Source organism: Canis lupus, chromosome 14 (genome assembly GCF_011100685.1).
Source record: "Canis lupus familiaris isolate Mischka breed German Shepherd chromosome 14, alternate assembly UU_Cfam_GSD_1.0, whole genome shotgun sequence".
Taxonomy (NCBI): domain Eukaryota; kingdom Metazoa; phylum Chordata; class Mammalia; order Carnivora; family Canidae; genus Canis; species Canis lupus.
The window spans coordinates 41,077,072-41,099,481 of record NC_049235.1 but is presented as its reverse complement, the minus strand read 5'-3'; the positions used below and the strand labels follow the sequence as shown (position 1 = coordinate 41,099,481).

Here is a 22,410-nt window from a genome sequence, read left to right as displayed (position 1 = left end):
CCCACTCTCAGATCTGTTTATTGTCTGGCAGCCTTTGCTCCCCAATTCTCTAGAATGGATGCAGTATAGTTCAAATGAATTAGGCAATGCCTAGAATAAGATATTAGTAGAAATATCAATGTTTAGAGGGGAAAAGGTGTAAATCAGAGATGGCACAAACCATCATTTTAGGAGTTACCTTTATCAGTAGATAGTGGCCACGTCAGGCCTAGTGATGAAGAAGCTAAGGTGGAATGCAAAAGCAGCACAGGGAGGGTAACTCTGATCAATTAGGGATGCCTCTCATGGGCAGAGTAGGTTATAAATGGCTCCAAAGGAATGGTACATGCTACCCCTGGCATAAACAAATCCCATTTGAGATCTCCTCTGACATTGAGAGCCCTCTGCTATCTCCCTAACCTCTCTTCCCCTTTTTCAACCCAGGATTCCATTAACCAGAGCCTTCAAGTGTAACTCATCCCCTGGTGCTGAATTCATTTGGTGTCAGTTGGTCTGTGCTAAATGTTGACTGTCACCTGGTTAGAAGAGCTCACCTAAGTAAAAAGTCATGGCAGCATCAGAGAAGTACTTCTCAGGGCTGTCCCAGTGACTCAGCGGTTTAGCACCGCCTTCAGCCCAGGGCATGATCCTGGAGACCTGGGAACAAGTCCCAAGTCAGGCTCCCTGCATGGAGCCTGCATCTCCCTCTGCCTCTGCCTGTGCCTCTCTCTCTGTGTCTCTCATGAATAAATAAATAAAATCTTAAAAAAAAAAAAAAAAAAAGTAGTACTTCTCTTTAGAAATGGAGACTTATGATCCCAGACTTAACATATCTAACTAAGCCCATCTATGGATTCCATGGCTCCCCCAGCCACCCCAGCAAGATGTCCTCTTATGTAGGGATTATACAGTCAAATGAGTATTAAATTTAGCAACAGTTACTCATAGTTTCTGGGTGAGAGTCAGGTGCATAGTGCTAACACCAATGGAAATACCAAGACTCTGAGTGGCCTCCTGATACATGTTGAGTATTGTGTTGGGCCAACTGCTTTCCATGCGTTTATGTAATGAGATCTTGACAGTAACCCTGATGAAGCAGGTATTCACGGTTACCTCTGTTTTATAAATTAGGGTCCCAAGTTTGAATACCTAGTAAATCAGACTAGGAGTTTGCCTCCAGAGCCTAGACTTTCAACCACTAAGCTGTGTTCACAACCATTAGTGATATTGGAACTAAAACTCCAGAGACCCTAAATCCAGTTTTTTTTTCTTTAGTTTTTAAACTTCTCTCTGCTTATAAGGAGAGTTATAAAAAATTAAAAAAGAGTTATGTATCATCTCATTAGCAGTTTACATGAAAACCTCAAATAACTCATTTAGTTTCCTTACCAGGGGAGCCAAACAAAAAAACTCAAGCCATTTGTAGTTTTGTAACACAAAACCTCATAAAATGCAACTTCTTTGTTTTGTTCATTGGTTTTGACACAGATGTCAAATTAGCAATGAAAACCATGTGTAAGTAACAGCCATAGTTATTCCCAGTTCGATGAAAGTGGAAAAGGAATGGAAAGGGTGATGGTGAGATGCTGCCAAGAGAGGATATTCCAGTTGGCCTCCAAACCAAAGATTTGTGCATGTCGTTTTCAGAAGTGGTTTTTATTCTTGGCATTGATGATGAAAAAGTCCATGGTTTACTCTATTCAGGCTGAAGTAAATCAAAATTAATTGCTTCGCTGATAATTTATACTGACCTGTGGCTTAAAATAGTGGTTGCTGGAACCAGAACCAGAGCTTTCATTAAGATAGATTGACTTTATTACTCCTTAGTTGTGAGAAAATACCCAATATTTATTGGGAATACACAGAGTAATGGTATGCACGAATGGGACTTTGTGCATTATTGCAGTTACTCGGCCTCAGTACATGAATTTCATTTGAGTGCTAAAATTCCAGAAGAGATTATTGGCTTAAAAAAAAAAAAAAACACACAAGTAATTTCTAAGTGCTATTCACAGAACAGCTGCTAGTCTTTGAATGATGCCGTTCATGTGGATGTTTCCACTGGTGTACAGGGCCAGAGAACAAGGAGCCTCCAGCACCCCACGGGCCTCCTGTGTGCCCTGCCGTAAGAGGACACTCAGCTCTTTTCACCTTTTTCCCAGCTCTTAGAGAAGCTACTAGGTTTGGGTACTCTTAGATTTGGTACCCTTTCATTTTGTTCAGCGTATTACAAATGATTCCTCCCACATGTAGGAGTTTCATTTGGTCAGCAGTCCTAGAAAGAGAATTTTTAGCAATGGCAGTGATAGACTATAATAAAGTTGGATATTATAAATAACATGTCTATCCCCCCCCCAAAAAAAATAAATAAATAAATAAATAACATGTCTAGAGAATAATTATGAACAATATATTTTAAATACATTAAATGTATAGATGATGTAATTATAAAATGATGATAAGGGCAGCCCCAGTGGCTTAGCAGTTTAGTGCCATCTTCAGTCCAGGGCATGATCCTGGAGACCCAGGATCAAGTCCCACATCAGGCTCCCTGCATGGAGCCTGCTTCTTCCTCTGCCTGTGTCTCTGCATCTCTCTCTCTCTCTCTGTGTCTCTCATGAATAAATAAATAAAATCTTTAAAAATAAATAAATAAAATGATGATAAAATTACACTTAATATTGTAGTTTCTCTGCATCTCAAAAATTTTAAGTAAATTTTTCCTGTTTTTATTATTTATTAAATAATTTAATTAGATATTATCTTATGATTTATTATCGCAATTTCAGAATAAAGAGCAGTCTTTCTCAGGAAAGGGTTATTTTATTTAAGATTATGTGCTCCTTCTATCTATGTCAAAATGGCTTTTTCTTTTCAACAAGAGGCCAGTGACAGTAGATGGTAGGTAGATAAAGCAATATAAAAATTGGCACGTGGCAATATAAAAATTGGCAAGCCAAAGTTCTTATTAAATAAATATTTTTTAAAGATTTAGAATATCTAGGCTAGATGCCATAGAAAATATAAATTAACTGTAGCTGGCCTAAGGAAAAAAAAAAGAAAAGAAAAGAGGAAATATGATTGTTAAGAGTAGATTTTTTAAAAAATATGTTTATTTATAGGTGAGTAATCTCTACACCCAACGTGGGCCTCAAACTCACCACCCTAAGATAAAAAGTCACATGCTTTTCTGACTGAGCCAGCTAGGTGCCCGAGTATAAATTTTTTTTTTTTTTTAATCACCTCTTGGCTTTTTTTTTCCTCCTTACTCGCCATTCTTTTTCCTTCTTGCTGACCCAAAAATAAAGTGAAAATTTATAAGAAAATTGAGCTACAAAATCTCATAGGAAATTGGCTTGCCCTCAATGTTAATTTATTTTGTGCAGGTTAGGCCAGAACACCTTGGAGTCCAGGAACTAGATTTCTGTATGTTTCAGATATAAACTTAGTTAAAGAAAAGGGAAAAAGAGAGAGAAAAGTCTTACTTAGCGCAATAAATCTGTCAGCTTGGTTTGGTACCCAAGAACAAAATCTGATTCATTGGCTGTGTACTTCACAAATTATGCCCACAACCCATGTGAATATCAGATGAAAATCCCACTCAAGAGAACCCTCACAAGTGAATTGCCAAACTGATCTGATCAGATGGTGTGGGTTTTTCCTGGTGCTGCTTTTAGTTTTATTATTTAGCATTAAATCTTTAATAGCAGCATGTTAAAAGAGGCTCAGAGTTTTGGTGACATTGCAAAAAATTTTATGAAGCTTCAAAATCCACCCCATCGGCCTCAGATTGTGAAGTCAAAAATAGCTCTGGGATGAGAAGTGAAACACATGCCCATTCAAAACATTATTTGAAACCTTCTGAAATTAGCATTACTCAGGACTCTAAATTTTGTCTACTTTTGTCTACTGGAAAGAACAACATTTACTTATTAAGTTCCCACTGATCACCAGAAAAGGCCCCTCTGTTAATAAAGGGGCATAGACCAGCAATTACTCTGCTTGTTGCTTACAGGTTATGTTTCACTGGCCAGCTGTTTTAACCAAATACTCCTTCAACTGTGCTGTGGCTTTAAGCTGCTGCTAAACTATGAAGACCTGCCTCATGAATTTATTAGCAGATGTGTGTTCTGAAAGCCATAGTTACATGGAGACCTAGAGCAGCAGTCAGATCTTCTGACATGTGGGCCACACATGATCGTGTGCCGAAATGCACCCATTATTCCTGTGGTCATTTCCCACAGCCTGTATTCGAATGTCCTGTGGGTGGTTTTACTGCCTTACTGGCTTTCTGTCCATCTATGCCCTGGATTGCACATGGTAGTGGCCAGACAAAAGAAAAATCGGTAATGTACAATTTGGACTCTCCACTGGAAAACTGGATTGTGTTCCTTGTTTGGTCAGAAATCCCGTTGTCTGGAGCCATGAGTTACCAGATTTGGGGGTCCTTAGAATCTCCTGGTCTGCCTACCAACGCTTTGCAGCTTTCCTCAAAGGCTTTCTGGGTTTCACAAATTTGTTTTTGCTGGAAAATGGCAATGCCCAAAGGGCCATTGAAAAGGTAGGACAACGCTTTAGACTCCCAGTGAAGTAGTGGGATGCAGTGCTTTGTACAGCGGGTCTGGTTGTGGACCAGTCGGAGCCTTGTGCAACTTTATGAATCTCTCAAGGCGAGGGCAGGCTTAAAACTTCATAGAAAGACATCTTTCTGTCAGCTAGCTGTGAGTTTGGTCCCCTGTTGTTTGTCCTGCTAGAAGGACCTTTGAAGGTTTGTTTCTTCTCAAAGAAGTGAAGAAGAGGAAAGAAGTATGTGGGTTTTCAGAGAGTGCCTTACTCCCAGCATGTTGTCCCTCAAGAGAGGGATCTTCTGTTCAGATTCTAATTACTATAACCACCTTCTCAAATGTACCTGTGATCACAGCACTAGTGTAATGAATGTGTGCAGAATCACTAAGAGTGCCACTTTGCTTTCAGAATCAACAGAACTAATGATGGCAGTGCTTATCCTGTTATTCAGGAATTCAACTTGGAAATAATCAATTGCTGACCTAAGTGTCAGAGATGAAAGATTTGTGAATTAGGATTTCCAGAACAAATCTCATTCGTATCCATTGTGTACCAGAAACCTGACATTTGTCAAGGTCAAAGTGCCAGGCCCTGTTCCAAGTGCTTTACATGTATTAACTCAATCTTCACAAGGACTCTGTAGGACAAGACCTGTTACTAATGTGTCACTCTTTACAGAGAGAGAACTTGAGGCACAGAAAGGTAACAGGCCCAAGGTCACGCAGCTGGAGAACATAGGGCAGAGATTACAATCTAAATGGTCTACCTCCAAAGCCCATCACCCTCTTAACTGATCTTTTCAAATTCAGACTCTGTCTGACCCGTTAGTAGGTCAAGAAACCAGTGACCAGGACGTTTTGTTAAAATGAAATAGAATACGAAAATATCAGAGTATATCACATGTAAGAAGGATTGTTTAATAAATTCTTGTTTCAGACAAATTAGATAAAAATTCTTCACATCCAGTTATGTTTTATACTTTTTCTGATTTCAGCCAGGTAATACGGTGCAAATGGTGCATAGTACATAACACACCCTGCAGGGGCCTGTGGCGGGGGGGGGGGGTGGTGGTGGTGGTGGTGGTGGTGCCTGGAATCAAACACATTAATACTTGTGCAGTGAGGCATGTGAATATTCACACTAAATACAATAAGTAGTGTAAGTAGCCTTTAAGCAGATCAATTTGGGGCTTGTCTCAATGAATTTTGCTGCCAAATTTATAAAAAAAGTTTTCCAGTTTTCAGAGCTTCAGATATTTCAAAATTGAGGATTGCAGACCTAATTATACATATGTATACAGGCTCCCAATAGGAGATACACTTCTTACAAGGAGTTGGGGTTTAAAAAAAAAAAAAGTTTGGAAAACACTACACAAGGCTATTGCTGAAATCATGGACTGTTGGAGCAGGGAAGTAACATAAGGATGATATATTACATATATCCCCAAAACCAGAACACTTCAATTTTAACAAGTAGACAAACCAAGGCCAGAACAGAGGGCATTGGGACTTCCGAAGGCCACCCGCTTCTTTGCCCCAGAACAAGCCTCCTGACACACAGCTCAGGCCTCTGGACCACACGCCCTCTCCAGAGTCCTATAATAACAACCAAACCACACCACGCATCTCGTAGTTTGGATTCTTTTCAGGTTTTTCCGAGAGCGACTCAAGTTTCGAGTGGTCACTTCCATCCCTGGGTTCTCCAGAGCCAGGGAAAGCCATGTGGTTTTTTCCCCAGCAGGACACTTAGGCTCAGGTGTTTGGCCATAGAGTAGGTGGCAGTGGGGTTTCTGCCCAGGTTCCAGGGAAATCTGTAAATTTCCTGAGTTTGTGGTTGAAACTGGTCTCCCTGGACCAGCAGTTTGACATTTTCCCCCTGTGGTGTTATATTCATGTTTCCACATTTAACATGTCAGACTGAATGAACATTGTGGTCTAAGGATTTAAAAGATTTATAATGGAGTCTTGAAAATTTACTTAAGGAATATGTACTTCCCCAAGCAATAACAAATATTACTACAAATGACCATATTAAATTAAAGTAACTGAGGCATTTCTGATTTGTAGGAAAGTTAAAATTAATCTTATGGCAGTTTCAGTTTCAAAATGAAAACATGGCTCTGCCTGGCCACAGATTTCCCGGCTGTTAGTCAACAGTGAATGAACTCTCAGGTGACTTTTTTTTTTCTTTAAGAAATATTCAGTTTTCTCTATGTGTAGAAAGGCAATACTTGAAGGAACATACCCTGAAAAATCAACCGTGCTTGTATCTGGAAACTTCAAAAGTTCTGGTAATATTTTTTTTTCGTGAACTGGGTGGTGAGTCTATAGACCGTCGTCATTTTATTATTATTCTTTAAACAGTAATATCGTAAACACATGCACTCATTTGTGTGTGTCTGTGTATAGGTATATTCCACAATTTGAAAAGCTGTTTTGAAATACAAGCCACAAATCCATAAAAATGTTTACATAAGTATATTTCAATGAGATGTGTTTTTATAATTTTTAAAAGGAAAGGAAGACTTAATTGAACACCAATAAAAAATAAATTTATTAAAAAAAAAAAAAAAAGGAAAGGAAGACTTTCTTATATATTCTTTATCCCTTCCCTGACTGGCTCTGTTGGTGAGGTGAGTAGGCAAGGGGTCTGGTTCCAATGCTCTTTTCTACATTAAAAAATAATAATAACCACAAGGTGTTCTGATAAATGTTGAATAACTGACTTTTGGAAAGGAAAAAAGCCCTCATTGGTAATACTTGCCAATTTCCATGGTGTAAATATTCCCGTTGCCAACAATTTCAAGCTACCAACATAATGTCATTTAACAGAGTTGGAAAGAGGTGTATACAGTAGCACACCATATTATATGGTAATTATAATAAACAGGATATTAATGTAAATTGCCCCGAAATACACATAATAGTAAAATGAAATAAAATAATTAAGAATTGGTAAGCTTTGCATATTACCTTTTTAAAAATACACTTGTTTAATTATTAACTCACATAATTTAATTTTTAATAATGGGTATGTTTAACAACTGGCTCACAAGAATCCCTGAAAATTTAATGATCGGCTCTCACAAGCCAGTACAAACCCACAACAGCACACTACTACAAGATTAGAACAGTTCCCATTGCAAAGCAGAAAGAATTCAGGGAGGCAGGCACAGCCAGGCTTCCCCACATCACAGAGTCCTGAGGCTACAAATCCAGGACACCCCCATACCACCAGTCAAGCAACCCCACCCAGCAGAACATGGCTGACATGGAGAGAATGAAGCCTCCTTTCTCCCAATCACCCTACTTACAACATATAAATCCCCAGAGGGATTCCCTCTGCATTTCCCCAAGCCCTAAGCTCTGGTTCCTTAAGCCCTTTCAACTTTGAAGACCAGGACTCTGAAGCAAAAGTGAGAAGGCTCAGAGTTCTTTGACATGCCCATAGCAGCAAGGCAGAGTAGGAGCATTTGATTCCGCCCTGGCTGAAATTCTCTCATGCCAGCTCTGCCCCTTGCCAGCAAGGTGACCTTCAACAGGCCACTCTCCTCAGTTCCCAGTTAATGTGAAAAATGAGGGCATTAGACTAGATGATCTGTCTTAACTAGGTTTCTTCCAGCTCTAAACCGCCCCCCACCCCCTTGTTGGCTGCTGTGACTGAGGGCTTCAGAAAAGATGACCCATCAGGTCAAAACCCATCAAGAAAAACTCCTCAGACCACAGGGTGATATGACTTCCCAAGCCTGAATTCCTTTCCAGCCATGGGAATACATGGGAACATTTCTAAGATGGATGATGGAAAGATCTAGGCTGTGCTTCTTCAAGGCTGTGTCACGCAGCGCAGCTGCCTTTGAAGGTGGGAAGTAGATTTGCCTGGGTTTCTGGTCAAAACTACTCGAGTCTCTGACTCCTGGCTGCATTCACGGCCTTCGTCTGCAGCGTCTGGTTCTTTATGAACTTGTCTCCCCCAGTGATGCCTTGCCTTGGGAATCTACCCATCTTTTGACAAAGAGTTGTATTGGTGGAGCATTGCTTTAAAACTTTGGGGTTTAATAGGTCTCAAAAAATAGGTAAAGTCATGGTTGATAAGTGAAAGAGGAAGAGGAGCTGTACAATATTGCCAGTGAGAAACCAGTGAATTGTAACCACTGCTCCCAAGGCGTGTACACCCATGCATGTGTGTTGTCACCAGGAATTAAATCGTGCAGCTGTGTATCTTGGTACGGCACGGTTGCCGTGATTTATGAGTCTAGCTGCGAGCAAGTTCACAACCGGCAATCCAAGAGAGGAGGAGGGAGGGTGGAGAGAGAGGAAGGTTGGCAGAAGTGCTTTATGAGTTTCATATTTAATGCTTTTAACATGATGTCTCGTTCTCACTTCTAGAAAGCACTTAGCAGATATAAGCCAAAAATAGATTGCTGTCCATAGCTGACCAAACGTGAAAGTGGGGGATGTGTGTGCACGTTGTTGTGGTTTTTTATGGTTGTTGTTTTATATCTGAGCTGTGGGAGAGTATTTTACAATAAAAGACATGAGCTACTGATACTGTTTAACTGGGGTGAAAGAAGACACAGAAGCCCATCCCCCACCCCCCATTCCCCTGCCTGTCTCCCTCCTCTCCTACCACCCTCTTTTTTTTTTTTTAAGATTTTATTTATTTATTCATGAGAGACACAGACAGAGGCAGAGACATAGGCAGAGGGAGAAGTAGGTTCTCTGCAGGGAGCCCGATGTGGGACTTGATCCCAGGACCCCAGGACCACAACCTGAGCCAAAGGCAGATGCTCAACCACTGAGCTACCCAGGTGCCCCCTACACCCTCTTTTTTTTTTTTTTTTTAAGATTTTATTTATTCATTCACACACAGAGAGAGGCAAAGACATAGCAGGGAGAAGCAGGCTGTATGCAGGGAGCCCGACATGGGACTTGATCCCGGGACTCCAGGATCGTATCCTGAGCCAAAGGCAGATGCTTAACCGCTGAGCCACCCAGGTGTCTCTACACCCTCTTTTGATGAGTGTTTCCATCTGACACTATCTGTGTGCTCTCTGGGCTGATTCCCTGTCAGCCAAGCCACAGTCCATTCTATAGATGAGGCATGAACCCGCAGCTTTCAGAGCATGAACACACAGTGCGTTCCCAAGAAACTTAGAGTTAGGTAGGGTAGACAGGATATATAGATAAAACCATTATAAATAAAGTTTTATATAATCACAGCTTCCGTGTTTTGAGCCACTTCCTATGTAACAGACACTGCTACCTCATTTAATCCTTACAACCATCCTCTTATGTGAGTACTCTACTGTTCACTAGAGGGTGGTTTTCTTCGATCATGAACATTCAGACTCACAAGATGACCAGAAGCCACAGCGGGCACTGGGTCTCTTCAGAGCTTGCCAACAGGGCAGCATCAGGCCTTCTACAGAGTCCTCACTGGTGCATGGGAGTCTACATAGACTCACCAGGGCAAGATGCCCCACAGGCAAAAGTGGGAACTGCGCTGGTATAAGAGGAATCAAAGGTCCTGTAACATTCCACGGGCATACTCCTTGGTTCCCTGCTTGGGACATGCCTAGGGACAAGATCACCACATTTAGGAAGCCCAAGCTCTGACTTCCTATCAGGTGTGTATAAATGGTTTCTCACGGGGATCCCTGGGTGGCTCAGCGGTTTAGCGCCTGCCTTTGGCCCAGGGAGTGATCCTGGAGTCCTGGGATCGAGTCCCACATCAGGCTCCTTGCATGGAGCCTGCTTCTCCCTCTGCCTGTGTCTCTGCCTCTTTCTCTCTCCCTCTCTCTCTCTCTCTCTCTCTCTGCCTTATGAGTAAATAAATAAAATCTTAAAAAAAAAAAAATGGTTTCTCACTCTTCCCAGTCCAGAAGTGATTTGCCCATCAGGGGTCAGTGTGATCATAAGGAGTGTTGACTGTTAGTATAGTTGAAATACCATTTTAGCAGATTACCTGAGCTTAACTAAAGATCAAATTCTCTGGCAGAAAGGGAAACAATGGAGGATCCCTGGGTGGCTCAGCAGTTTAGTGCCTGCCTTCAGCCCAGGGTGTGATCCTGGAGTCCTGGGATCAAGTCCTGTGTCGGGCTCCCTGCATGGAGCCTGCTTCTCCCTCTGCCTGTGACTCTGCCTCTCTCGCTATCTCTGTGTCTCTCATTAATAAATAAATAAAATCTTAAAAAAAAAAATAAACGGAAACTATGTTGACCCTTTGCCTACAGTCGTTAGTCCCATTTTACAGAGAATAAAGCTGAGGTTTAGAGAGACTTACCAGACTTGCCTCAAGTCACATAAGTAACACAGGCAGGGCTAGACCCTTGGTCTGCCTGGCTCCAAGTCCCGTATTCCTAACTAAGGTGCAAGATGCACATTTTACATTGTACTCCATAGAGTATCTGCTTTCTTTTACCATTTGAAAAAACTGACTTGAGGGGCACCTGTCTGGCTTAATCGATAGAGCATGCAACTCCAGATGTCAGGGTTGTGAGTTCAAGCCCCACATTGGGCAAAGAGCTTACTTTATGTTTTTTTTTTTTTAAGATTATTTATTTATTTATTCCTGAGAGACATAGAGAGAAGCAGAGACACAGGCAGAGGGAGAAGCAGGCTCCATGCAGGGAGCCTGAATGTGGGACTCGATACCGATACCGGGACTCCAGGATCACGCCCTGGGCCAAAGGCAGGCGCTAAACCACTGAGCCACCCAGGGATCCCCAAAAGAGCTTACTTTAAAGCAAAACAAAAAAACTGACTTGAATTACCTATATTGAGAGCCCTTGGTTTTTCTGGAAAAAGCAATGTATCTATTCTGTGGTTTTACCCACTCCACATGTACCATGTAGCCCAATTGGAGAAGCTTGGTACTGTGCGAGTTAGTAATTCTACTTAAAATAATAGAAGAAAGCACTAGTTCTTTGCTTTTCTCTTAGATTCCATAATTTGAATAGAAGTTTGGAAGGGGTGGGGGTGGGGGAGCTGGGGAAGCAGTTTTAAGAACATAGAGCCAACTTTGCATCTGAAAGTAAATGAATACCTGGCTACCAGGTGCTAACAATTCTGTTTTGCATTGTTCTTTTCTTGTTTTTAAACCTTCACCATCTTGTAGCATAAAACCTAAGAGCCCAAGACAAAGCACCTAGCTTTATTACCGTTCAGTTCTTCATAAACATCTGGTTGATTATATATCTAGATCGTATTGCAGAAGCCATTCAAGAAATGTGCCATCCATGTTCCAAGTGTAAGAGTAGACATTTTAAGACACTGTAACAATATTGTAATATTGTTTCATTGGGTATTTGGCTAAGCTTTTTACCAGGCATTGGAACTATCTATTTATTGACTTCTAAAACTTCCTAGCATAATGAAGACAAATACTAGGAAATTTTTAGACAGAACATGAAATGGGTTGGGTCGTAACCATGTTTAAGTACAATGGAATTAATGAAGAGTTGTATTAAGATAGAATGTAATGATGGGGGTTAGGGACAAGGAAGAAGACTTGAGGGGCATGCTTATGACCTTTTAGCCAAGGCAGTGGGCATGGGTGCCTGTTTTATTCCCTAAATCCTTTCAGGCAGCCTATTCACGCTTTCTGTCACAGTTTTCAAAAATGCAGCTGAAAAGCCTGCCTGTCAATAATACAAAAAAAAAGTTTGCTGGCCCCACTGGCTCAGTCAGTAGAACATGCGACTCTTGATTTTAGGCCTATGAGTTCAAGCCCCATGTTGGGCACGGAGCCTTCTTAAGAAAAAGATTGTATAATGTCTGAAAAAAAGATTTGCTCTTTAGGTGAAAGCTATCATGCCATGGATTATTTTGAATGTTATATTACACGAATTTATGACATGTTAAAACAGAAAAGAACAGATCAAATGTTACAAACATAAGAGAAGTGTTGAAGGGATAACTTTGAAGTTTCCAAAGTGAAATCATGAGGAAAAGTCGCTTTTCCCTTTAGGAGTTATAAAATCACAACATAAACCAGTCTTTAGCAATGATCTTTCTCCCTGTACTGCTCTCTTTCCTTCTTGAATCTGGGCAGATTTACTCATTCTGTAAATGTTTACTGAGATAGACTTGGCAGTGTGCTAGCAGCAATCATGGGGACTTGTGTCCTTTCCTTTTGGCTAATGGTTAGGGAGACAAGACCTTCGGTTTGCCAAGAAAAATTTTTAAGATCTCAATAACAATATGAGGATTGGGAGCAAGACAAAAAGGATCCGTTTTCAGGAGGCCATATATGTTAAGTGGCAGTGAAGCAGTACGAACAATAAATAGTACCAAGCCACAGATGAAGGAAGCTCTTTCCACCTGGGACTGCTGGGGAACTTTGAGAATGGGTGGGCTTTCTATGAATTGAAAGAAAAGAGAGGACCTTCCAAGAGAAAGGAAGTTGTCTTTTTTTTTTTTTTTAAGATTTTATTTGTTTATTCATGAAAGACACAGAGAGGGGCAGAGACATAGGCAGAGAGAGAAGAAGGCTCCTGCAGGGAGCCTGATGCAGGACTTGATCCCAGGACCCCGGGATCACAACCTGAGCCCAAGGCAGATGCTCAGCCACTGAACCACCCAGGTGCCCCTAGAGAGGTCTTCTAACCCAAGGCACTCCAGAGGATATAAACATGGTCTCTGTGTGTACGAGGAGGGTTCGTGTCAGGAAGAAATGGGGCCTTACCTGTGAGGAACCTGAAGACGGTGAGCTAGAGGATAATTTATCCCAGAGGAAAAGGGAATCTGTTGTGAGTCTTTGAGATTGTGAACATGTCCCCTTCCCTGGGTGGGGTATCTGTCGAACTCGGGGTAAAGTCATCATCCCTCATGCTGCATAGATGGTCCCAGTTACTTACTTTCCTTTGTTGCTTCAGATTCATGACAGATGCCGCCCGTCGAGAGCAGGAGTCCCTGAAGAAGAAGATTCAGCCGAAGCTCTCACTGACCTTGTCCAGCTCAGTGTCCCGAGGGAATGTGTCCACTCCACCACGCCACAGCAGTGGAAGCCTTACTCCTCCCGTGACCCCACCCATCACCCCCTCCTCATCATTCCGGAGCAGCACTCCCACAGGTAAGTGGCTCAGCCCCTTAGCATTTTCCAGGTGAGGGAGGGATAGCACCTGTGTGGGTGTGACATGCTGGGGGTAGAAGGGGGCTGGGGACAGGTGATGGTTCAGACCCATCTTTGTTCCTTTACTGGTCTCTGTAGAGTTTGTCAATATAGTCATCTATCATTGAAGAAATATTTACAAATTATTGTATATAGTCTGTACGTGATAATGGTTTTATAGATATTTTTTGAGCCTTTACCATTTGTGAGCCTGGAGTGAATTCCCTTCAGTCAGATGGGAGAGTAGATGAAACAAGATTGCTATGTGTTGATTATCATTGGCTCTGGGTGATGAGTACATAGGGGTTCATTCTACCATTTTCCATAATGTCAAAAAAAATTCTGAGTGCCTCCTGTTTGCCTGAAAGAGGTTAGGCTTCGTGGAAGATGTTGGTATTCTAGGAGGACCAACATGCACACTCTTAAAAGAGTCTTCCCCTCCCAAACGTAGAAGCAACTGAAAAAGTAAACAGCAGCCAGAGGAAAGATCAAAATCAACTTTATTAGTGAATAAAGCCAAAATGCAGAATGGAACTTGGATTCATAACCATTGGGCTTCTTTTAGTATGTTTTCCCTGAATTCAGCTTATTTCCCAAACTGCCCTTTCACACGGATGCCAAGCAGATGCGAGTGCACCGCACGCCCTGAGATGAGCATGCACGGCCCCTTCTCCCCAGTTAAGTTGTTGCTCCTCCATGGGCAGGAATGAGTAAAGACAGTCAAAGGAGCCTGGAAAGATCCCTCTTCTTTCTGCCATCTGAGAAGCAGGGAATTTATTTCCCCTCCCCACAGTCGGGAGTTTAGACAGGCATTAAATAAACGGAATCTTATAACCATGACAAGTGCTATATAGAACTCAGTGATAGGAGAGTATCCAGACGGAAATTCAGGAAAGGTTTTCCCCAGAAGATAAATAGGACTTAAGCAGGTAAAGAGGGGAAGGAGGAACATCCCACCAGGGGACATTTTGCAGAAGCTCTCTGAGGAGGAGCCTGGCAGGTCTCAGGTATAGAAAGAGGCCAGCTAACTAGTGTGAGGTGAGGCCAGGGCAGTCGGCAGAAACCAGGGCACCGTGGGTTGATCCTGAGAGCAAAGAAAAGCCATCTAGAATCACACCATCCTCTCTATAGGATCACTCCCGTGACTGTGGTTAAAAAGTTGATTTTCTCTGACAGTTTGTAGATCTCTCTTTCAGCCATCTCTCATCAAGGGAGAGGACGACAGTAGTATTTCTCAAGTTGTGTTTCAGAATATTTACTTCACAAAATCGTAGTTTGGAGGGAAAGGGATTCCCTAATAAGATGGGGAAAGTGATGGGTTAAATCAAAGTAAACTGATTTCTTTAATGCAGGGCTTTAATATGTATTGTTATTCTCCGAGGGAAGGATTTAGTAAGTTTCTCAAACTTAGTTGACTTTCATTAGGGGACCTGCTTTCTAAGGGCAGTTTGGGGGACTCAAGGCTGATAGACAGCCTATGTCTTGTCAGGATTAGGCACTTTGGAGATAGGACCGGTGTGCGAGACAAGCCGATCAGAGTTCTATCTGTACTTCTCCCTTTACAGATCACTAATGATACCCAATATATGGATTTTTCTGTGAGTTAAATGTGAGGGCATTTGTATACACCCAGCATTCAATAAATGTTCATCTCTGTGGTCTGTGGTTTTCAACTAGTTGCTTCAAGAAGAGAATCAGCGTCACTTGCCTGTAAATGGTGAATTGGCTCATTTGTGTTGGGCATTTGTCCATTCCTTTAGGTAGGCCACCATATTTCCCTTACATTTTATTCTGTGAAGATTTACTTTCCAGGATCTTTGTGTAATATTTGCTATGTAAATCTAAGGAGTGCTATGAGAACGTAGTGTAACTCTGTGGTCCTCTTTTCTGGGTATTTCTGTGATTATTTATCCATATATAATATGAATTATGGGGGCAGTTCTGTACTGGAGAGTGTTTTATACCGGACTTAATATGGACTGACTCATGGCCAAAACCAGATAACCATGACTGCCCCAATTAGTAACGGGTGCCATAGAACCCCATGAACACAGTTTAAAAGTGAGAGTTTATTATTTTTCATGTAAGAATGTTTGGAAGAAATGGAATCATTTCCTTTCCTTCAGACATAAAGAAATCGTTCTGACACCTTGCCTATTTTAACAATTTCCCACTGAGAGAATTAATTTATGTTGTGGGAAAGATGTATCATTTTCAGTCTGTCAGGATCATTGGTAACTTATTTGCTGCTTGAAGAACGTTCCATGTAAACATCAAAAATTAGGGGAAGTGGTTGCTTAAACCCCTACCCTGTACCATTTTGATTGTGTACATTTTTCAATGTTCGAAATGTTATTTTACCTGTAGTTAGAGAGATCAGCTTATTTTGCCTGACTAATGTGGTTTCGTTCACTTTTCATTGCCAAGTTATAAATAATATTCCAAGTTTCTACCTCCTAAATTCACTCTTCCAAGTTCCACATTTAAGGTATATTCCAAGTCCAGAAGTAATAGTCCTCTTGTAGAAAATCTCATTTATAAAATATTCTTTAAAATATACCATCTTGACTGACTTAGAGCTCCGCTTCCTCCTGGAGTTTCAAATATTTCTTAGGTCTTCTTGGACTTAATATTTACTTTGAAATTTCTAAATCCTAGGAGAATCTTCTTACCTTAGCTTTTTCATTTTCTATCCTAAGTAGTTTTGTTTTAAGTATATATGTATTTTTTATTATATATATTAAATATGTGTGTGTGTGTCTATGAAAGAAAGTATTCACTTAAGGAAAGATTAGAATGGTTTAAATCATGAGTTGGCAAACCTTTTCTGTAAAGGATCAAATAGTAAATATTTCATGCTTTGTAGGCCAGAGGGTCTCCGATTCAGCGACTCAATCCTGCCATTATAGCATGAAAGCAGCTGTAGAACTCCATAAATGAATAAGCATGGTGTGTTCCTTCAAAACTAAAAGTTTTTGTAAAACTTTATTTATAAAAATAGACCAGATTTGGCTCACAGGCCATAGTTTGCCATCCCCTGGTTTAATGATAAAGCTATGTAATTTAAAGATCAACCTCAGGGTGCCTGAGTGGCTCAGTCGTGTGGGGGTCTGCCTTCAGCTCCAGTCGTAATCCAGGGTCCTGGGATTGAGTCCTGTGTTGGGCTCCCTGCTCACTGAGGAGTTTGCTTCTCCCTCTCCCTCTGCCCTTCCACCCTCCTCTCTCTCTCTCTCTCAAATAAATAAATCTTTAAAATAAAATTTTAAAAAAGATCAACTTCATTAAATTCCCTGCAAACAAAATGTCAAAAGAATTCATACCCTTCTCTTCAGAAGTAGTAACATCTAGGGTATAATTCCTAAGGGGGAAAGACAACTAACGTTTGTAGAGTATTTACTATATTATATGCTTTCATATTCTGGACGTATAATGCTTTTAATCCCAACACCAGCTGCACTGAGACAACATTCTTATTTCCATATACAGATTAAAGAAATAGAGGCCTTTAATAAGGTTAACTTCACAAAGCCCCATGTCTGTCTATTCAAAAAAAAATGTGGTCTTCCAGTAGTGCAGTTTTCCTTGCACTTTCCACATTAGGACCTTTTTTAGAAAATTCTTATTAGACCTTCAGCCATCTAGCTGCTCCAGTTACCAATTAGACAACTCCAAACCCAAAATCCAACAGAATGTTAAGATAACTGGAACTCTGGTTCACTTCCATTCTCAGACTTCCCACCCTGCTGTCCAAATAGCATATTAGAAGTGGAGAGCCAACCACTTAGCCGAGGTTTTCTTTAAGGATGAGCTGGAGCTGATTCCTGAGAGCCAGTTATTAAATGCCCCTGTTTGCCAACCAGTTGTTAGAAGGATTACCTTGAAATTGGCCTTAGTGGGAGTCTTTACACCAATCGAATTGACAAATGCTACCTATCAGTACCCCCACCTTACCCCCCCCCCCCCCCCCCCCCCCCCCCCCCCGCTGCCTCTTTACCATTATACCAGGTTTATCCTTTCAGTAGTTAATGGATTAACATTACTTTGTTATTCAAGGGATCAGGGTCCTTCCTAACTGTGTCTGTGAATAAACCGAAAGCAAACCTCAGTCACCAATAAATAATGGCCATTTCGAATATTGGATTGCTTTGCAGTCATTCGCAGCAATGTTATAGGTGACTATGTAATGACACGGAAAGTTATTCACATTATTGGGTTACAAAACCACACGTGCAGCGTGATCCCAATTTTATTTTTTACTCCAAAAGAGCTAACTGTGGTTGCCTTAATATGATAGGGAAAAGGGCGTTATTTTCTCCATTCTCTTTTCTCCCATTTACTAAGATGAATCTGTTTTACTTTTATAACTGAAATTAGTGTTTAGTGCATATAACCAAAAGATCTAGACAGGATGGCCCCATGCCGTCCAAAAAAAACAGTTTAATGAATTTATTTTCTTCAAATTAATTTAATTATCTTTTCTGGAAGAGGAAGGATTATCCTCTAGGAAAGGCCTGGGTTAGCATATTATATTGGTTATCAGTGCCTGTAGATTAATTAGTTAAGAAAGTAATTCCTCCCCCCACTCTGATCCCCACACCTATATTTGCCAATGAATCTCTTAAAAGAGTGATTCTCCATCAGGCTGAAATCAAAATCACCTGGAAGTTCTGTTTTGATTTGTTTTAAGTGAACTCTACACCATACATGGGGCTCAAACTCACGACCCAGATATCAAGAGTTGCATGCAGGGACGCCTAGGTGGCTCAGCGGTTGAGGGTCTGCCTTTGGCTCAGGGCATGATCCCAGATTCCCAGGATCGAGTCCCACATTGGGCTCCTTGCATGGAGCCTGCTTCTCCTCCCTCTGCTTGTGTTTCTGCCTCTCTTTCTGTGTCTCTCATGAATAAATAAAATCTTAAAAAAAAAAAAAAGAGTTGCATGCTTTACCAACTGAGTCAGCTAGGCACCCCAACATGGAGGATTTTTTTTTAAAGATTTATTTATTTATTTATTTATTTGAGAGAGAGAAGAGAGCATGTGCATACGTGAGCACACAGAGGGAGGGGCAGAGGGAGAGAAAGAGAATGTTAAGCAGGCTCCATGCCCAGTGCAGGGCCTAATGCAGCACTCCATCACATGACCCTGAGATCATGACCTGAGCTGAAATCAAGAGTTGGATGTTTAACCCTTGAGCCCCAGGCACCACCACCCCAACCTGGAATATTTTTAAGCCACTTTTTGCTTGGGCTCCATCCCTGAAACTCTGATTCAGTTAGTGGATGGGGCTTAGGCACTGGGAGTTTTTAAAAACCAGATAATTCTAACCTATAGCCTGAGTTGGAAAAGCACTGTTTTAAAACGTGATCAGTCTAGTTGTCATAGCCATGTGTTTTCTTGCTTGGGTTAACATATTTCCACCTTACCTGGAGAAAGGTTACAGTAGTCTACTTGCTAGGACTCCAGAGATGGGTCCAATGGGACTGAACAGATGCTCACTTATGTCTTAATGGAGAAGCCACAGAAAGAGTTGGCTGGATTTCTGGTTATAATAGCATATTGCATAGTCTCTCCTGGAAAATATTTGTATATATATTTTTTGGCCCACTCAGAAGGGGAGAAATTCAAATATTAAACCAGAGAAAGGCACCCAAGGAAATTAAACCAATTTTTTTGTTTTCTTGTTTAGGTTCCCTATAATGACTGTGAAGTCACAGATAATATCTATTAATGCATAATTTGAGTTTTTATGTTGTGTTATTTCACTTCATATTGCTGTGTCTCCTGCTATTTGGCCTTACAGTAGACCCTTAACATTCCTTTATGGCTTTTGCAATAAGTTGTTCAGGTTATAAGATTTTGAAATTTCCAGGAGTTACTGATCCACAACAAGTCTTCTTAAAAGTATTAATTTTTCTACAATACAGACTTTATACAACTGATAAAATTTTGCTTGACATTTTGAAACTATCTAAATGGAGTTGAGGTGGACTCTCCCTACCCCCCCATGCCTTTTTTATTTTTAGAAGACAAAATAAACATAAGTAAGCTTAGTAGAAGTAGAAAATCTCAGAGAAAGATAACTAAGGTTAGGTCTAAACCAGCATACCTCCCCACACCCATCCAAGGCGGAGGATGAAATAGAAGGAGAAACCTCAAGGAGAGAAATCCTATTCTGTTTTATGGTGGAACATAAGAAAAGAAAAGCAAAATATTTCAGCATGACTGAATTTCATGACATATTTATAAATTCCTGAAGCCATGGTTTGTTTTTTCTCACAGGTTCTTCCCTCAAGAGTTCAATATTTAGACCATACCTAAGAAACATCCCCCAAAATCTTCCTATTAAGAAAATGGCCTCGATTTACATTTCCCTTTTCGCATAAAGGTACCTTCTTGTTGCTGGAGAATGACAAGATGTTGCTGTATTATCTGGCTTCCATTATGTTCGGAGTCACTAACACACCCTTTCCTGGTCCACGGTTTCTTTGCTTCTTTGTTTATATACTAATTTGCTCTAGTCATTGTTCTTTCATCTTCTTTTTTGATTGACTCGTAAAACCTTTGTCCTGCTTCCCAAGGGTCATGCTCCAATCTTATGGCTAGTTCTGCTTCCTTCACCATCTTAGGTGGCTACTTGTTTTTCATCTCCTCTTGCCTCTCAAAATGTTGGTAGAGTAAGGATGGCAACAACAATGCAGCATTTCAATTATTTTTCTGTAACTGCACAACTTCTAAGAAACCTTCCTAAACAAAACTCTTTTCTTGACTGGAAGAAAACAATCAAATCAATGGTGATCTGTAATAATAATAGATTATATCTTCATAGCACTTAATGCACAAAAGCATTCACACTCACCATCATTAACCCCACTTGAAGACAAAATAAATTGAGCCTCACTTAAATGATAACTTGCCCAAGTTCAAGTGGTTTCCAAATGGCATAGCCACTGCTTTCCACAGCACTAGGATTGGGCATCTTTGCATTTGCCATAATTTACTGAGTATCCATTTTTTTATAGGTTCTGTGCCAGGTATTATGGGTAGTCTGCATAAGGCATAGCCCTTATGGATTAGAATTTATATCTTTTAGTAGAAGCCAGTTATACACATGTAGGACAGACACATAATGAATGTGACATAGACACAGATGGCCTACATTATCAGGATGGGTGATTAGTAAAACAAGAGAGATACATACAGCATCATTTCCTCTGTGCTGTTTTCGCACAGTTACAAGTTGTATATTCACACCTATAAAATGTCTTAGATATTGTAAGGCAAATATAAATTCCAAAGGAGTTGGAATAAGGTGAGACCAGTGGGAACGTGACTTGGGGCAGTTTTATATTCCATGATCGTTATGGAATGTCAGTTTAGGGAATTAGTAATCAGACCTGGATATTAACAAAAGATGTTAGTGAATCTGGGGTTTTCTGGGTCACCTTTCAAAACTCTGGGAGCATAGAAGTAAAGGGGGGTAGGGGAAGCCTTAAGCATCAGAAGGATCTGAATCCAAATCTTGATTCTGCTACTGGAGAGAGACTTGGCCTTAAATTCTTCCAAGTCTCAGTATCTTTTCTGCACATTGGAGGCAATCCTACCTCACCGTGAAGATGAACGAAATAGAGAGAGGGACAGAAAGAACCACTTGTGTTAACACCACCTCTACTGAAACCACCAGTTCAGAAAGGACATTGGCCTTGGAAGGGCTCTACTCTGCCTAAGACACTCTGCAGCGGTAAAGGAGCCCCGTATGTTCGGGAACTGTCGGCTGGCAGTGGTAGGAATGGCTGACGCTGGCAGGTTAGTTAGGGTTTCTTGAAGTAGCTGAGTAGCACGTTCAAAACAAAGAAAACACTTTTTGCTCTTAACTGAATCCTGCCCTTTCAGGCAGACAGAATTTTGCCAGCCCTGGCCAGGACCACTCGTGCGTGTTTATTTTTGGTCTGCACTAACCTCAGAAAAGGCTGGTTCCAGGAATGTGCATTACAGGTGGTATTTGCTAATGACCTGCTCTGGGTAGAGGCACATTTTCTAAAGAAAGGTTGGCGGGTGGCGGGGGAGGGGGTCCTATCTGAAAACAAAAATGACACTATGTGTTATTAATACGGGGACACATTTAAGATAACCACTTTGTGACCAGGGGTGGTAGGAGTATAGAGTTGGCCAGTTCACAGATCTTTATATCTTCTTTTGTTATTTTAGTAAATGTAATAATAACAACACTTTTAATTGTGGAAATTCAAAGCACTGTGAAAGTGAAAGATTGAATGTTTCTAACAAATACATGCGCTCCTTACAAGCTCTGTCCCCCTCGTTTTTGTGTTTTGGTTTTTTTTAAGATTTTATTTTGGGATCCCTGGGTGGCGCAGTGGTTTGGCGCCTGCCTTTGGCCCAGGGCGCGATCCTGGAGACCCGGGATTGAATCCCATGTCGGGCTCCCGGTGCATGGAGCCTGCTTCTCCCTCTGCCTGTGTCTCTGCCTCTCTCTCTCTGTGTGTGTGTGACTGTCATAAATAAATTTAAAAAATTAAAAAAAAAAAGATTTTATTTCTTATTCATGAGAGACACACACAGAGAGAGGCAGAGACACAAGTGGAGGGAGAAGCAGGCTCCATGCAGGGAGCCCGAAATGGGACTCGATCCCGGGGCCCCAGGATCACACCCTGGGCCGAAGGCAGGCGCTAAACCACTGAGCCACCCAAGGATCCCCTGTCCCCTCTCTTGTGAAGGGTGTGACCACACAGGCCCAACC

The 22,410-nt window shown here is 41.1% G+C and overlaps 1 protein-coding gene across 2 annotated transcripts in view; it reads left to right on the top strand.

The window, feature by feature from the left end:
• Nucleotides 1–22,410, top strand: part of JAZF1 (JAZF zinc finger 1) — a 336,143-nt gene that overhangs the window by 272,566 nt on the left and 41,167 nt on the right. For both annotated transcript variants that reach the window (XM_038557196.1, XM_038557197.1), the window contains exon 3: nucleotides 13,421–13,617. In XM_038557196.1, the coding sequence (XP_038413124.1) occupies nucleotides 13,421–13,617 (197 nt within the window). The remainder of the gene's footprint in view (nucleotides 1–13,420; nucleotides 13,618–22,410) is intronic.